We start from the raw sequence: 18,614 nt of genomic DNA on the forward strand, positions 1-18,614 counted from the left end.
TTTCCAATTCATTCACACCCCATGCTTAGAATCATAAGCGTGTAGAATGTTAGTGCACCCATAGGTGAGCTTCATTTCTACAACATCATTTCAAGCTGGAAGAGATAAAGAGAGAGGCGTGATCATGCCCCAAATCACCAACTACTCTGGCTGAGTTGATTTTAGAGCCTGGGACCCTGACCCCAGCCAGTGCTCTCTCGATATATCATGCTTCTGCGTGTAATCTGACTCCAGAACCTTATGCTAAGAGTATCCACATCTCAGGGAGAGTTCTAGACTCTGCTCTCAGGAGATGAGCCATTGAAATTAAACAGGGTTGAAAAATAAATACACCCACATAAAGCCTGACTAGCATTACCATGAATCCAAGCAGCTGCTCTATCCCTTATTTATGGCTCCACCTGCCTTGAAACAGAAAACTCAAGGGTGTCAGTAAGTGGACTGAAAAGTTGTTATGTTTAACTACAGAGAGAAGAATGTCTCTGCAGGCTCTTTTGGAAGTGTACCGATGCCTGGGGCAACCGGCAGGAACTCCGAGGAGGAAACCTTTGTCTCTGGATAAACACTCAGCCTTTTCTACTCTCAAGCTCTCTGGGTCAGGACGGGTCAGGCAGATCACCCTGTGCAATTGCCCCTGATGCTCACACTTCCCTTTGCACACCTCTCATCGCTCCCTCCCAGGGCAGCTCATCCCAGCAGTGGACAGAATGACCCTTATTATGATGAGCTTGACATCTGGCTCCCTGCCACGTCCCTCCATAGATTCAGGGGCCATCAGAGGAAGCCTAATCTCTTTCAGGTGATGGCCCTTTGACTGGTGGCTGAAGCTGATCCTGTACACCTGGAGCCTTTGCTTCTCCAAGGCAAACAGCCCCATTCTTTCCACTATTTCGTATGAAACAAGGTTTGAGTTGACACGGTCATTCACCTATGTTCTCCTAAATGTGCTGACCTGTCTAGATTGTTCTTAAAGTGTAGCATCCAGAAATAAATGCAGTGGACCAGTGGACTAACTGGGCCCGGTAAAAGAAATCCGTCACCTTCATACTTCTAGCTAGAATGCTTCTGTTAATGTACCCACACCATCCAGCCCCTATTTAATGCAATCTATCTGCCAGCCTAATAAAATCATTCAAAGTCAAGGAGCACAGTCCCTCTATTGGCCAGGGCTGGACCAGAGAGCATGATGCCGTAAAGCGACCTTCAAGTCGATATCAGCCCATCAGTAAGCACAGCCAGGTATGAATTCTCCAGAACCCAGATCAACTCCTAGTTTCTCCTCTTTGGGGAACTGCACCATTTACCTTTGGGGGCCACCCCTCCCCAGTTTCCCTCCACATGCTTCAGGGAACTCTTCTCTACCCTGTGACCAGAAATAGGCACAGGGCTCAGGGCTGCCCTCACCAGCCTCCCCCCAACCACAGTGAATGCTCTCCAGACCACGAGTGACCAGAGGCAATCCAATCAGAGGTAATGCTGGAGAATTAGGGGGAGGAAGTCCTCCTTTTTCTACAAGGGACTGGTAAGGATAAGTTGTAAGCCAAAGCTTTCACTGTGTAGGAAAAGCTACTTTTGAAAAGAAACCATAGCAGAGAAAAGTAGAGCAAAGGAAAGTAGAGAGACAGAGCTACAAAAATATCATTGGAGCCCCTGGATCCAACCTTGCCTGAAGCTAGCCCTACCTTTGAACTTACTACTTTTATTAGTCCCCAAATTGCCTTTTTGCTAAAATTATTTGATGTTGGGTTTCTACCAATGAGTGAAAACTCAAAATTGTACAATTTCCCTCACACACATCCAAAAACATCATGTGACACTTTGTCAGCACCCCCCCGCCGCCCCCCACCAAAGTCTACCCTCACCGAAGCCCAATCCACAACATGGTATTACAGCTCTCAAGTCCAATAATCCAGGCCACATCTTGCCTGGCTTTGGGTCCTTGGGGACGTCACTGAAGCTGATCTTCCTTGCCCTCCTCATCTGTCCCCACCACATAGGATTATTGTGGAGGAAGAGTTAACAGGTGTCAAGTCCTTACAACAACGCCAGGCATGTAGGAATGCTCAGAATATTGTGGTGTATATTGTTATCATCATTATTGTTATTGTTGTTATGCTATTATTATTATAGTTATATTGGCAAAGTCAGTGTTTAGTGTATTAAACCTGTGCCAGCACCGATGCTCTTGGCCTTCTGTCACAGGGTCTCTTCCATCATCCCTGGAGAATGCTTCCTTCTACCTCTTCCAGCGCCAAAACCAACTCACCTTCCTCCCTCTGATCTCTTTGCCAAAAATTAACCATCCACTGCCATGCATAATCTATCTAGCTGCTTAGATGAAAGCTCTACTACTCCAGGGATGTCTGGGGCAGGAAAGGGACAGGGGTGTGGCCCTGAGCCCTTGCCTGCTATGCAGGCACAGAGTTCCACCCTCGTTTATATTCAGCCTAGCGAACTCAGGACAAACCTCAGGCAGTGAACTCCTAATTAAAAGGTAGCCTTGAGCTGTCAATAAAATTATGCATAGAGGAAATGTTTTTAAAAAACACAGTAGTGACTTCCTGGAGACAGATTTTCACTTGAGAGATATATATATATTTTTTTAACTCAAGTGTTGGGGTAAATAAACAGAAAGTGTGCTCTTCAACACTGCCCCTCCTTCCCTCCCCGAAGCTTAGAAAACCATCTTTGATACTCAGAACACTGCACTGCATTTGAAACTGCTGGCTGGAAGGATGTGAGGCTCGTCTTTTCTGTGGATTTCGGGAACGCGGCAGGGATGAGCGTTCGTTATTTGTTTGGGGAAGGCGACTCCTTTGCTGAGCTCCTGTACTCAGCAGGTCAGCATCACGGCACATCTTCTGTACCCAGCCCGCCTGACAGCCTCAATCACCCTCTCCCCCAGCGCCCTGGGCTTGCCTTATCTTAACAGAGTATCACGTACAGCAATGAACAGAGATCACGTGTTAACCTGTCTCCTCCATTGCACTCGGAAGGTCCAGATCTGTTATCACCGGACTCCCAGTACCTGGTTCAGCATAGATGTTAAACAGTAGCAAAATGCTGAATGTGCAGATAAGTGAATGAATAGATGAAAGAACAAATGAAACATCTTACTCCACAAATAGCTAAGTAATCCCCCCAGGACCCAACCTTTTCCCCTTTATCGACAGGGCGATCAGCCTGCACAGCTGCTATCTGACGTTTGTGTAACCTCCGCCAGGCTGCTGCATCCAGGGGCGCCTTATTTTTGCTTTCGTATTTAGCTTTTTCTCCTCCCATCACTAACTCCCTCTAATTCCCTCTGTAAACCTAGGTAAATCTTTTCCTGTGATCGGGCATCAAGATTCCATTGTTCTACAGAATGAGAAGCTGGGATTAGAAGACTTGGAGGTTCTTCCTAGGACTCTGGGACAGCCAGTGTTCCTTCTTCCCTCCATCCCTCTCCCTGTGGGAAAGCTTCCTTCTTACCTTCAAAGCTCCCAGCAAACAGGTAAAGCCAGGTGATGGCTGGGATGCAGAGCAGAGTCAACGAGGCAGCCAGGAATTTCCGTCTCCCTCTGCAGATTCCCAGCATCCTCTCAGAAGTGGCAATCCCTAATCCCAGCGCCGTTTCTCTGCCCGGAGCGTGGAGTCCTCAGCCTCCCTCATAATACTTTCTGAAAGAAAGAGCAAAGAGGAAGGGCTGAGTTCTTAGCACTGTCAATGGATGCAGATTACAAAAGAGAAATATCCTGCAGATCCTGAGTGGTTCGACTCATCTACAATTTCCTGCTAACCTTTCATCCCAAGAGGTGATGCAGCAGTCTTGCAGTCTACCCAAACTGAGAGAGGTCTTTACAAAATAAACAAATGCAGGACGATACAAACTATAACAGATCTCTCTCTCTCTCACATGCATACATACACACATATATTTTATAGTGCAGTTGAGTTTTGAAGCCTGGACTAATAAACACTTATTAAAAGAGCACCTAGTTAGTATCTTATATGTGCCAAGCACTAACCAGGTACTGTGTTTTCAAAAATGACCAGAGTAAGGGTTGGCTTTAAAGAACACCGTCTTTGGGGCTTCCCTGGTGGCGCATTGGTTGAGAATCTGCCTGCCAATGCAGGGGACACGGGTTCAAGCCCTGGTCTGGGAAGATCCCACATGCCGCGGAGCAGCTGGGCCCGTGAGCCGCAACTACCGAGCCTGCGCGTCCGGAGCTTGTGCTCCACAAAAAGAGAGGCGGCGACAGTGAAAGGCCAGCGCACCGCGATGAAGAGCGGCCCCCACTTGCCACAACTAGAGAAAGCCCTCGCACAGAAACGAAGACCCAACACAGCCAAAAATAAATAAATAAATAAAATTTTTTAAAAAAATTTATTAAAGAACACCGTCTAACAAGAAAGACCAACATAAAACATCCACAGGAACCCCAAGGATGTGATGACTGAGATTTGCACAGACCTCTATGGGAGGACAGATGAATGTGCCGACCCATTCATGTTTAGTCAAGAGAGCAAAACCACTCCCGTGTTCCCGGCAGAGAGAACCGCGGAAGGCGGGCAAGGCTAACAGACAACACACTCAAGGGAAAGGAGACCAGAGAGGCCCCAACGTCATGGGCAGGAGGCTACATCTCAATCACAGTGGAAAACCTAGAAACACTCCACAGGGACTGTCTCACTAGCTTCCACCCTTTCACAGAAGATGTCCAGAAAAGCATGAAACAATTCAAACATGCAGAGACCGGAGAGGAGCAGACAGACAACCTACAACCAGCCTGCAGAGGGACGATCGTGGACCACGCAGAAGGCTGGCTGAGACAGGTTCAAAGACGAGGCAGAAGGTCAATCCAGACCGAGCAGAGGGCGAATGATCTTTCATCTGAGTACCTGACCAGGAAGGCATGTGACTTACAAAAAAATTTAAAAACCAACAGACCATACAATCTCATGTCCTCCTAGCTCCTAACACAGACATCACAGTGGCTGGAGGTGGAGAGAAAAGTCCACGTGGAGCCCCCTTCACAGAGCAGAACTGCCACGGCAGACAGGTACAAAAGGCTGCAGATTCCTGAGGAAGGGATGACCACCAAAGAGCTGGTTTAAATGTCCCCTTGGATGTGTCCTTCCCTCTGCCGTAACCCTTACACCCTATGTGACGATGGTCTGGTTTAAGTGTCTTCCTTCCACACCAGCCTTGGTGTTTCCAGAAGGTAGGTGCCCCGTCTGACTCACCTTGTATTCACTAAGACTTAGCCTACCGCCTGTCACCTGCAGGGCCTGATAACTGTCTGTCGAACAAATAAACGGAATCAGATTCTAACCAGAGGTGACCCTCTCAAGCTTCAGGAATCTGTGTTCGGCAACTTGCCGGCAATAAACGCCCAACGGAGCCAACCTCAGCTGTCAAGGCTAAGCGTTCTTCTGTGACCACTCTGACGGGATTCTCTAAATGGCCCTCTTTGGAAACAGATCAAAGACCACAGGGCTGGAGGGTGTGGACAAGAAACTAAAACACGAAAAAGCAAAATCCCTTTAAACAAAGACTGTGGACTTGAGAAGTTCCCCTAGGGAAGTTTTCCGTTCGGAAGTATGGGAATCAAACCCTACACACAAACTCCGCTAGTCACTAAGAATGAGAAGCACAGCAATGCTGGCGATCTCTCAGGAAGAGGGAGTGTTGTGAGGAGAGGCTGTGCAGTTCGAAAGATCTGGATGCAAATCCAGCTGCCACACTTGACTAGCTGTGACCTTGGCAAGGCCCCCGTCTCTGGGGAAGCTTCATTTTGTCCATCTATAACATAAGCGCTGCCCTCTGCAGTGGGAGATGGTATGAGCCTTAAATGAGAGCGCCCTAGAATAAGTAACTAGCAAAGATGATCAAGCACAAGGCAGAGGTGACCCCACCGCCCTTCCAGAACACCAAAGAGCAGCCTTACTTACGTTTTTTAATCTCTCGCCATTCCCACCCTCCCCCGTCCCAACAGGGTTTGGTACCGCGGTGGGGTGGGGATGGTGGTGTGCTGAATTGGGCGATTGGGATTGACATGTATACACTGATGTGTATAAAACTGATGACTGATAAGAACCTGCAGTATAAAAAAACAAACAAACAACTAATACTAAACTTTCATTGGGTTATTTGTATGGAAATATGTTAATATAAATGTTTCAGACATTACATGAAATTTCTAAAAATCTTATATGTTCTGGTATAATGTTATAAGTCATAATCCTAGTTATTACCTTAAAATGTATATCTCAGAAATAACTAATTTTCTTGTCAACTGCATTATTATGAACTTTCATCAAATCTTTAACCGTGGTCGTTTTTAAGTCTTTTGTCATTTACAGACAGTTCTGGGTGTACTCTGATGCCTTTGCAAATATGTTCCTATAAAAGGGTTTCATCTTCAAGAAATTCATGGAAAAGACTCTGACAAGTACAGGTTTCTGGTAACTGACTGTACTGCTGAACTGAATGAATAAGCATTTTCAGAACTCTAATGAAAAACTGATGAACACATAAAAGTGCTAACAAAAGATCAAGATGAAAAAAAAAATTAATTACATGGGACTGAGTGAACTGATGAGGATGAGTATAATTTTTGTGACTTTCTGTCTGAACTAAAAAAAAAAAAAAATCCCACAAGGACTCAGAGGCAAGGAATATACAAATCAATTTTCACTGCAAAGTAAAGGAGCTGTTACAGTGGAGGATTACGGGACTGAATGTCAATATTATGACATAGTATGAGTGTGTTTCATGTTTGGTAATTGCAAAAAAAAAAAAAAAAACCTACCTAGGGAGACAAAAGACCTGTATGCAGGAAACTATAAGATACTGATGAAAGAAATTAAAGATTATACCAATAGGTGGAGAGATATACCATGTTCTTGGATTGGATGAATCAATATTGTGAAAATGACTATACTACCCAAAACAATCTACAGATTCAATGCAATCCCTATCAAATTACCAATGGCATTTTTTACAGAACTAGAACAAAAAATCTTAAAATTGTATGGAGACACAAAAGACTCTGAATAGCTGAAGCAGTTTTGAGGTAAAAAAACGGAGCAGGAGGAATCAGACTCCCTGACTTCAGACTATACTACAAAGCTACAGTAATCAAGACAATATGTTAGTGGCACAAAAACAGAAACATAGATCAATGGAACAAGATAGAAAGCCCAGAGATAAACCCACGCACCTATGGTCAACTAATCTATGATAAAGGAGACAAGGATATACAATGGAGAAAAGAGAGTCTCTTCAATAAGTGGTGCTGGAAAAACTGGACAGCTACATGTAAAAGAATGAAATTAGAACACTCCCTAACACCATACACAAAAATAAACTCATAATGGATTCGAGACCTAAATGTAAGACCGAATACCATAAAGCTCTTAGAGGGAAACATAGGAAGAACACTCTTTGACATAAATCACAGCAAGATCTTTTTTGATCCACCTCCTAGAGTAATGGAAATAAAAACAAAAATAAACAAATGGGGCCTAATGAAACTTCAAAGCTTTTGCACAGCAAAGGAAACCATATACAAGACGAAAAGACAACCCTCAGAATGGGAGAAAATATTTGCAAGCGAATCAATGAACAAAGGATTAATCTCCAAAATATATAAACAGCTCATGCAGCCCGATATTAAAAAAACAAACAACTCAATCCAAAAATGGGTAGAAGACCTAAATAGACATTTCTCCAAAGACATACAGATGGCCAAGAAACACATGAAAAGCTGCTCAACATCACTAATTATTAGAGAAATGCAAGTCAAAACTACAATGAGGTATCACCTCACACCAGTTAGAATGGGTTTCATCAGAAAATCTACAAACAACAAATGCTGGAGAGGGTGTGGAGAAAAGGGAACCCTCTTGCACTGTTGGTGAGAATGTAAACTGATACAGCAACTATGGAGAACAGTATGGAGGTTCCTTAAAAAACTAAAAATTGAATTACCATATGATCCAGCAATCGCACTACTGGGCATATACCCAGAGAAAACCATAATTCAAAAAGACATGCACCCCCGTGTTCATTGCAGCACTATTTACAATAGCCAGGTCATGGAAGCAACCTAAATGCCCATCGACAGACGAATGGATAAAGAAGATGTGGTACATATATACCATGGAATATTACTCAGCCATAAAAAGGAACAAAATTGGGTCATTTGTTGAGACATGGATGGATCTAGAGACTGTCATACAGAGTGAAGTAAGTCAGAAAGAGAAAAACAAATATCATATATTAACGCATATATGTGGAGCCTAGAAAAATGGTACAGACGAACCGGTTTGCAGGGCAGAAATAGAGACACAGATGTAGAGAACAAACATATGGACACCAAGCGGGGAAAGCGGCGGTGGGGTGGGGGTGGTGGTGTGATGAATTGGGTGACTGGGATTGAAATGTATACACTGATGTGTATAAAACTGATGACTAATAAGTACCTGCTGTATAAAAAAATAAATAAAATTCAAAATTAAAAAAAAAAACAAAACTCTTTACAACACTTATTTTCCTCCTTTCCTCTCTCCATCTGCAGAAGTTAATTTCAACTGGCACAATTTGTACAAAGTTTTAAAACAGAGTCTAGGGTGGTTTGCCTTTTATGATAACACTGGCATCTGAAATTAAACCCAGCAGGTAAAAAACATTCCTTCATGAATTTGACTTTTAAATGACACCTCTGTGCACTAAAAACATATTTTAAAGAAAAATCTCAATTTATATCAGAAGTTCCTCCAGGAAGTTAATATAGGAATCAACATAAGAAGAAGAAAGGAAGGAAGGAACCAGAGGTGGGCTGGAAATTACATCCCAAGCATGTGCAAATGTTGATGCATTAACTAGAAAACCAGTCTCTAAACTGTTCTTGCCTGGGGAAAGGGAGAAGGCCTCATCTATTAATCCAGGTGTCTAAGAGTCATCTCTAAATGCCCCTCCCTCAAATCCAACACCCAATTCCTTAGCCAAGCTGGTCAATTTCTCCTCCTAAATATCTACTCCATCTGTCTTCTCCCATTCGTCTTAACCAATGAAATTCACATCTATGAAATACACTGTACGAGCCAGAAAAATTCTCATGAGCTGTTAAGCCTCAGAAGGTAGGATTCAAAGTTGAACATAAAATGTGATTGCAAGTATCCTTCAATCCAATGTAATGAATTGTATATAAACATATAAATACCTACGTAGCTACAGATATGAAAAAGGTATAAGTGCTGAAAGTTATCTCTGGGTATAGCATATGGATAATTCCAATATACATGAACATATACTTTTCCTAAATATTATATAAATATAAGGAGTATGCATTCCTTTTATCATTTAAAAATATTTAAAAGCTTAAATCACTATGTCTTCTTGTTATATTGCTTTCTATTCAAAACACCTCAGTGCAGACACTGTAGTATATACGTGTTACTTTTACCTTACATGCTGGGGGCAGTGAGTTAACATATGTAGGATCCTAGTTGGGAGTATACCCTCGAGGGGTTGCTGGTTACCACCTGAAAGACCCCAGTCAGAGGCCCACATTCCAAACACTGCTGTGTTCAGCCAGCTCTGATCAACACCAGAGGCTGTCTTTTTTTTTTTTTTTTTTTTAATAGATCTTTATTGTAGTATAACTGCTTCACAATACTGTTAGTTTCTGTTGTAAAACAAACAAACAAACAAAAAATGAGACGACCAGAGGCTGTCTTTTAATTAGCATCATGGATGTTAGAAACGATTTTTCATGGGTGTTCAAGACGTGTGGATTGTCCAGAAACACTGCACATGAAGAAGGAATAAAAATCTAAGTAACCTCCAAAAACAACAAAGTCTAAGGAACACAATGGCCAAACCCATCAGAATCACTTAGGATCCCAAACTGATCCTAGGACAAGTAACAGACATGCGCCACCGATTTTTCTAACTAAAAGAGTGGCTGAATCCTGAGAGTCATAACATTGTCACCCGTGTACTAAAAGGGCAAAGAGCTTATAAAACAGGTCCTACACTAGATAGAACCTCTACCGATGTTAGCTTGGCTGTTATCATTATTTGTATTATTGCTGGTATGACATCCCCACCTCATGTCTATACCCAAGCCATCCTCTCACACGTACCCCAACCGTCCTGCAATGTCCTTCCTCCTCTGCTGGACCTCAGGAGGAATTTCAAGTCCTACTGCTTCTGTGAAACCTTTCTGGCAAGTCCAGACCTAGAGGCATTCCTTCTCTTTGTTTCTAAACCCCAACAGGTGTCAAGAGCGCATTCCTGATCACTTAATTGTTTTCTAATCATTTCCTGTGCATTAATCTCTCCACATCAGACCAAAACCCCTAAGGGCAAAGGATCCAGGTCTTCTACTGGCATTTAAGACAAAGGTTTACACGTAGCCATCTCAACCCAAAGTGTGGTCTCTGAACCAGCAGCCACTGCAGAATATCGGCCCCACCCCGGCCCCAATGAATCAAAATCTGCATTTTAACAAGAGCCTAAGTGATTGGAGGGCACATTACTGTTTGAGAGGCCTGTGCTCAAGCACTTAGTAAATAACTGGTTAATACCCAAAGCTAGCCTCTCCCCTCACCTCACCCTGCAGGGACAAGCCAGTGCAGGAGGGCGCACCATTCACTTCCTGGACTTCTTCGATTGCATATTTACTACAACAGTTCTCTGACTGATGGAAGCAGAGTTTCTAGAAGGAAAAGTGCCTTTTTCTAATTAAACACAAGCATCTTATGGACTGACGGTAGCTCTGATGACCCACCCTGACCTCCTGGCAAAAGCAATTCCTGCACATTTGAATAATAACTGAGCAACACCAACACCACCCACAGAGGCACCACCACTCCCATTTTAGAGAAGGGAAAATCGACACTAAAAGAGGCTAAGGACACTGATTTAGTTGTTGGAAACCCTGGGATTCAAATTCTAGTATCTTCTGAAAAAAAACAGGAAAAGAGTTCTTTGCTACAGGACACACAATTGATGACCAGTCTGAACCTCCCCAGTTAGAGCAGATACTTCAAGGGCAGGCACCTCGTCCATTCTGGCCACTGCTGCTTGTTTGTTGCCAGCACAGCATCTGGCACACAAGGAGGTGATCAATAAATATGTACTGAGTGGGTCAAGGCCTGAATCTCTCAGTGAGAGCCAGCAGTCTCCCTGGATGTTCATTATCATACAAACTACTCCTGTCACACAACCTCCAGCCCACTCTTTCCTCCCAAGTCCAACGATGAAATCCTGTGGAACTTCCACTGTGTGACCCACACATTCCTCTTTATCCTCAACTTCCCCTCACTTCATTCCACCTCCAGCTTTTAAGCGAATGCATAGCTGTCCCCTGGACCACTGCTTTCCCAAGGGAAAAGCCTTTCCACTACTCTCTCGAGGCAAACACACAACTACTGGAAAAAAAAAATGCACACCCTAAAAGTTAAGAATTCTGTTTTATTCGGTGGACTTTCTGAGGACTTCAAACCCTGGAGGCAGCCTTTCAGTTTGCTCTGAAGAGGTATGGGAGGAGCCAGGATATATAGGAGTTTTGCAACAAAAACCAGGTAGCTGGAACATCAAAAGGTTCCTGTTAATTAAAGAAAACCAGACATCTCAAGTTAATGAATTTAGCGCTTTTCTGTGTATGGGAAGATGCAAGAGTCTGGGCTCACTGAAATCATTCCTTTGAAATGCACCTTAGCTATCTAGGGCCTGTTCTTTCCCATCCTGAGGCTCCTCAAAGTGCACCATTGGGGGGCAGCTGCAGTGGCTGAGGTGGCATTCTTAGTCCACATACCTAAGGACTAGGAAGTGGGTCTCCACCCTCCTGGCTTCCAGCTGTCGCTACCGAATCTTCTGCCCCTCCCCCGCAGGAAGACCACTGTTTCTCCGAGGCACCACCATGGGCTCTCTGTCCTACTCAGTCATTAAGCAAGTAAGTCCTGGTCACGCCTGTCATTCTTGGAAGACTTCAGTTCTCACCACTCCTCTCCACCTTAATACCGTGATGCAAGTAGCCAATTCACAATGTCTGCCACTTCACGTGGGCCAGGTTCACACTCTAGAACAACCTCCGAGATAGCAAATGTCAACATGAGTGGCCGCCCAGCCCCCTCTGGTCACCTCCCCAGGCTGCCCTTACACAAATGCTTCACTGTCTTCATGAACCTCAATCCACTGGCTTTCTTCATTACTATTCATCCAGGTCTAGATTTTCCTTATATTTTCACTTATTCGGCTCAGATGCCCTGGTTTATGATTATAACTTCCCTCTGCAAGGACTCACACCCCCCTTGGCCCTCCTTTTTTCCAACCGTACTAGCCTGGAGAAATCTGATGCTTCAAATGAACGAACACAACTATGCTTGTTCTCCACGGCTTTCCGTGGAAACCAAATGTTAGGGTATGAAATCATGCTCTCGGGCAGGCAGATTCGTTCCCTTTAATCATTTCTGGTTTCAAATGGGCGGTCACCTGCTCAGAAATGCTACTGTTCTTTCTCTGGTAAACTCACTCTCCTATCCTCTGAGATTTTTTTTCTTTCTTTTTTTTTTTTTTTGGCTGCATTGGGTCTTCGTTGCTGCGCACGGGCTCTCTCTAGTTGTGGCGAGCGGTGGCTACTGTTCGTCGCGGTGCGCAGGCTTCTCACTGTGGTGGCTCCTCTTGTTGCAGAGCACAGGCTCTAGGCGCGCGGGCTTCAGTAGTTGTGGCTCGCGGGCTCAGTAGTTGTGGCTCACGGGCTCTAGAGCACAGGCTCAGTAGTTGTGGCACACGGACTTAGTTGCTCCATGGCATGTGGGATCTTCCCGGACCAGGACCCGAACCCGTGTCCCCTGCATTGGCAGGCAGATTCTTAACCACTGAACCACCAAGGAAGTCCCTGAGATATTTATTTCATATATGCCTTTTCTCCCCAAACCTCTTCTTTTCAGAATGGTAAATTCCAGGAGTGTTCCAGGAATCAGTTGGGGATGCATCTTTGTTTCTCTACACAGGTGATATCCCCCATTCCAATGGCTTGTAAAACAATCTCTAGGCTGATGACTCCCACCTTTGTACCTCTAACCCTAGCCTCTCCTTGACCTCCAGATTGACATGTATCATGATCTTCCTCTACTGCACATGCCTCAGACCTCAACTCCCGATTTCCCTTCCAAACCCGTCCCTCCCTAGATCTTTCCCACCTCCATAAAGGGCAACATCATCTACTCCATCGCTCAGGCCAGATACCTGGGAGCCATTCTCAATGCCTCACTTACCCCTCTCATCTTGTCAAGTCCACGCATCCTCCCATCCTGCCCTTTTCACCTTTAAAACATGTACTCTTTCCCATAACACACCCATTTCTCTCCCGTTTTCCTGCCACGATATGAATCAAAGCCACCATCATCTATCTCCCATGTGTGCTTCCTGCAGCAACCTCCTACCTCTGATCATGCTTGAAATCATTCAATGTTTCCCCCAGCTCTCAAATCCTAAACTCTCTGCCACGCCGACAAAGACTTGCTTGACTAACTTCTAACTATCTCTAGGGCTGCACTGCTGGCAAGTCTAGATCTGGCTGCATCTCCTCAAGTCTAGATCTTGAAAGCTACCAACTCAGAGAGGTCTTCTCGGACACTCCTAGGCCTAAGTATCCTCCTCCCCAGCCCACTTCACTTCATCACCAGGCCCTGGGTGTTTCCTTCACAGGACTCAACAAATTTTGGAATTATCCAGTTATTTGACCACTCGTTGAATGGCTGCCTCACCCACTAGATTGTCATCTCCACTTGGGCAAAGTCCATGACTGCTTTATATTCAATGCGTACCCAGGCACATAGGAGGCATTCTTTAAATGAACAGATGAAGGTGCTGGGAGAGCCCTCGGCAAGCAGGCACCTTGCTGTCACTTGTATTGTTCCCAAAGCCTTTTTAAACAAAAGTCTGCCAGCTAGCTGTCTGACTGTACACCATCTGCAATATGAGAAACAAAATCCACACAGCACCTCAAGTAGGTCCCTGCAGCAATGGTGTGCCCCTTAGAAACCCTTTGTTAAGTCTGAGGTCCCTTGCAAAGTTCACTTCAGTAACTTTCTCTCCTTTCTCTGCCCCCGGAGGAAGAGCACACGAGAGGCACTGGACCTGGAACATCCCTCCTAAAGGCCTACCAGCAGTCTCTTCCTTCCTCCACCTCCTCCTCTGCACATCAGGCCCCAAAGCCTCTCCCTCCTGCAGATGAACCTGTAGCTTCGGCTGTCCAACTGGCACTCGTGATCTCTTTTTTCATTCGGAGAATGGCATTTGGCCTGGGAGGCACTGTTTAAAAACTGATCATGTGAACTGCAAGAGTAAGAGCCACATGCAATATGCTTTGAAACAAACACGAACAACGTGGAGTTCACTGTGTTTTAAGGTCTCGAAGGGTCCATCCCCGCCAACTTACTTGGTCCTGATCCCGCTGGGAAGTCAAATTCTCCTGCTCCAGGGAAACAGGTCCTTTTACCTCGGAACCACTGTGATGGCCCAGATCAAGGGCAGAGGCCTCCCTAGGGTCACGAACCCAGTTTTCAACCACCCATTTCCCCAAAACTCTGCAGTTAGGACACGCTACCCGCAGCCTGAGAGTTTTGCCTGTTTTGTTTCTAATCATGTTTTAAAAAACAACCCCCAAGGCACAGCGTGAATTTCACCCAGACCTCACAGCATTTCTAAGAGGACCGGGCGTCAGGACCTGGGCTTTGCACATAGGCTGTAGGATCTCAGAAAGTCATTCAATACCTCAGAACCTCCCATCTCTTTCTGTGAAGGCCCGTGGCAATATCAAGCATTAAGGGTTGTCCCAAGGATCAAGGGAGATCAAATGAAACCCAAATACAATCACACAACAACGTGAGATACTACAGTAGTATTAATAACATAAAAATGAATTAGTTGAATTTTAGCTGCCTGACCAATCAAATTCTAAAGACACCACAGACACTACTGCCTCCTTGCTGTGACATCCACAAAGCATGTAGAAGGGCATCTTCGTCCATCTGGGCTGCTATAGCAAAAATATCATCGATTGGGTGGCTTAAACAGCACACATTCATTTCTCACTGTTCTGGAGACTGGGAAGCCCAAGACCAAGGTGCTGGTAGATTCTGTGTCTGGTGAGGACCGTGTCTGGGTGCATCCTGGTTCACAGGTGGCCATCTTCTCCTTGTGTCCTCACATGGTGGAAAAGGTGAGGAAGCTCTCTGGGGTCTCTTTTATAAGGGCACTGATCCCATTCATGGGGGTTCCACCCTTATGACCTAATCACCTCCCAAAACCATCATCACATTGGGGGTTAGAATTCAATATACAGATTTTAGGGGGACACAGACATTCAGTCCATATAAAGGAGGAGAGGGAATTAATAAATATGACTGTGCCCTGGCCCAGCCTCAAGGTGGTGCATATCAGCAAAGGGAGTACTATACAAAGGAAAGAACATCCTAACATCTGCCAGGAGGAAAAAAAGAAATGTGCTCAGCAATTATTCAATACGTTACTGCTCTTTATAAGGGAACAACGTCCGTTCTTTAAAAAGGGACTGCCCCATGAAACAAATTCTACTTCAATACTCAGTACCAGGAAATGATTCTCCCATGAAGAACCAATATGCTTCCTTGGATAAGACAATAGCTACTCCTACAAAACTCATCCTGTTTTCCATACCTACTTTTAAAAAGGTAAAAGTAAATAAGACAAGTTAATTTTAATGATACATTTTGTTCAACTTAGCATGTCTAAAATATTAGCATTTTAACACACAGTCAATACAAAATATTAATGAGATATTTTACACTCTTTTCCTCATTCTACATCATCAAAATCCAGAGGGTACCTTATATTAACAGCACATCTCCATTTGACCTAGCCACACTTCAGGTGCTGCAGAGCCATGATGCTGGACGGTACCAGTTTAAATATCTTCTAGGCCTTCACACCATCCTGTTTAGGGAAGTAAGTTTGGCTGCGGGCTTGACAATGGACTTGAGGCAGAGAATGCTGGTGGCTTTGCAGTAATACAGGCTGGATAAATAGCAACCTTGGGCGGGTGGTGGCAGAACTAGAGAGAACTGGATTTAACCAGAGCTGGGAGCGCTCAGGAAAGAGGGCAACGTTCATTGGGCAACTAGGATGCCAGGCACCACACTGACACTTCCACATGGCCTGAGGTCACTCAGCCTTCACAACCAATCTGGAAGACTCCACTTTACAGATAAAGGCACCGAGGCTCAAAAGGTTAGGTAACTCAGTTCACACAGCTGGGAAGAGGGGCACTGGATTAACCCCAAGACTTCTGACTTCAGACCCAAAGTGTTTTCCTCAGGGAGGCAATTAAAGGCCTCCTGCATGTGACTCCTGCCAACCTAGTCACCCCAGGTCCACCCGAGTCATACCCTCCGGTGCAGGACCACCAGGTGAAGGAAGGGCACCATGTCCTTCACGCTTCCCTGCCTTTCCACTGCCGCCTCCTCTTGCTACTAGACTAACTTCTGCTTAGCAACATGGTAAGCCTCTAAAACAGTGGTTCTCTATTAGGGATGACTTTGCCCTCTACCCAGGGACATTTGGCAACGTCTAAGAGACATTTTTGATCATCAAGACTAGAGAGAATGGGGTACTACTAGCATCTCGTGAGTTGAGGTCACAGATGTTGCTAAGCATCTTACAAAGCACAGAACAGCCCCCAAACAAACAGTTATCTAGCCCAAAATAACAACAGGGCTGAGGCTGGGAAACCATGGTCTAAGGCACCGCTTCTTCAGGGGGGACCCATCCATCCCTCATTAAAGGGCTCAGAGCATGTTTCCAGGGGGAACATGCCAGGAAGAACTACAAATTCACCGTGGTCATCTTCTCCTCCAAAATCGCCTCCCTTGGCCTGGGGAAGTGGAGTGCATTGACCTGCATCCCAGGTACTTCTCCTAATTTCCTTCCCTTCTATTATACCATACAACCGGGACTCTGCTTTTTAAGGGCAGGAACGCAAGCTTGGTAAAGACATCAATAGGCAAGAAGTGAGAATATCACTTCTAGCACAGAGCTCTCTCTGGGGTGACACAGGTGGTGAAGCAAAAAAGGGGAAAAAGAATCGTGAAGCAATCAAAAATTTCCCCTTACAATATTAACCTCTTTCAACAATGCATTGCCAAAGAGATCTTTAATGCAAATTGATCTTTCCTGAGGATATACACTTTTCCTGGGGTCAGGCTCCAGCTCCGGGAAGGCTGATTTTTATGTTTTTCTTCTGAATGTTAAATCAGCTTTTAATCACATCCACGAGGCTACTCATGAAGCCACCCATCGGAGTGTTTTGGTCTTCATTCTTTTGATTTCCATTCTGGAAAGGGATGATTTATGCAGGCATGCCTCACATTTTCATTCTGCTTAAGCAAACGCTCATAAGCATTTAACAAGGGCCGATACTGCAAAATGCACTCCAGTCTTCCCGACTGTTGGAGGATTACGTGTCTAACTTGCAGAGTCTATTTCTTCCTCCACGTTCAGAGGCCGATGGAGATTTTATGCAAATATCTCTTGTGGCAAATGAAAATGAAGGCAGTGAGTTCTTTGCTTTTTCTCAACTCTTTGCCATTCATCAATTCTACACAGGCCATGTTTACTGGGCATACGCTCTATTCCAGGCCTGGGGCTTGGGGCCAGGGTTACAGAAGTGAATAAAACAGGGTCCCCACCTTTGAGGAGCCCTGTGAGAACACAGCGGACAGACAGACACAGATCCCAAGAACATGAACACAAGATAGGACCAGGGGAGGCAGGGGTCTCAATAAAAAAAAATCTGATCTGAGCCAAAGAGGATGCCACAATGTCAAAAGGCTGGCAAGGCAAGAGCAGTCATCCCTGGCAGAGGGAACCACTGGGAGAAGTGAAGGGCATGCCTGAGGCCAGGGGATGGCAGCAAACCATCCTTCCAAAGGACAGCGCACAGAGCCATCACATAACAAGACTGACGGGTGAAGGGAATGAGACCGGGACGGCCTTGAATGCTAAGTGAAGGAGAACGTCAACTTCATTCCACAGCTCCTGGGGAGCTACTGAAGATCTGTGAGCAGGAATTACAGCATCTGTGCTTGAGGAAGCTAACACCTCTGCAAGCCATGTGAGGACTGAGTCAGTGCAGGAGAAAGTGCAACCCAGAGGCCAACCTGAAGGCTGGGAGCCAAGCCTAGAGCCATGTCCTTGATTTGGGAACATTTCTGTTAACAAAATGCTGATTTGGCCCATGTGTGGGTACAATGAAATGAATGTATCCCTCAAAATTCATATACTGAAATCCTAATCCCCAATATGATGGTATTAGGAGGTAGGGGTCTTTCAGAGGTAATTAAGTTATGAGGGTGGAGCCCCCCTGAATGGGATTAGTGTCCTTATTAAAGGGGTTGTCTCCACCATGAGAGGATACAAGGAGAAGTCAGCAGTCTGCAAACCAGAAGAGGGGCCACACCAGAACCCGACCATGCTGGCACCTGATCTTGGACTTCCAGCCTCCAGAACTGTGAGGAATAAACGTCTGCTGTTCATAAGCCACCCAGTCTATGGCACTGTGTTACAGAGTCCTAAGGGA

The 18,614-nt window shown here is 45.0% G+C and overlaps 1 protein-coding gene across 3 annotated transcripts in view; it reads right to left on the reverse strand.

Moving 5' to 3' along the window:
• The window catches only part of LARGE1 (LARGE xylosyl- and glucuronyltransferase 1), a 603,452-nt gene that overhangs the window by 451,680 nt on the left and 133,158 nt on the right, over positions 1-18,614 (reverse strand). For all 3 annotated transcript variants that reach the window (XM_068561740.1, XM_068561739.1, XM_068561741.1), the window contains one exon: positions 3,472-3,659. In XM_068561740.1, the coding sequence (XP_068417841.1) occupies positions 3,472-3,577 (106 nt within the window). In that variant the 5' untranslated portion in view covers positions 3,578-3,659. The remainder of the gene's footprint in view (positions 1-3,471; positions 3,660-18,614) is intronic.

The sequence above is a fragment of the Eschrichtius robustus genome, chromosome 13 (genome assembly GCF_028021215.1).
Source record: "Eschrichtius robustus isolate mEscRob2 chromosome 13, mEscRob2.pri, whole genome shotgun sequence".
In the NCBI taxonomy this organism is placed as follows: domain Eukaryota; kingdom Metazoa; phylum Chordata; class Mammalia; order Artiodactyla; family Eschrichtiidae; genus Eschrichtius; species Eschrichtius robustus.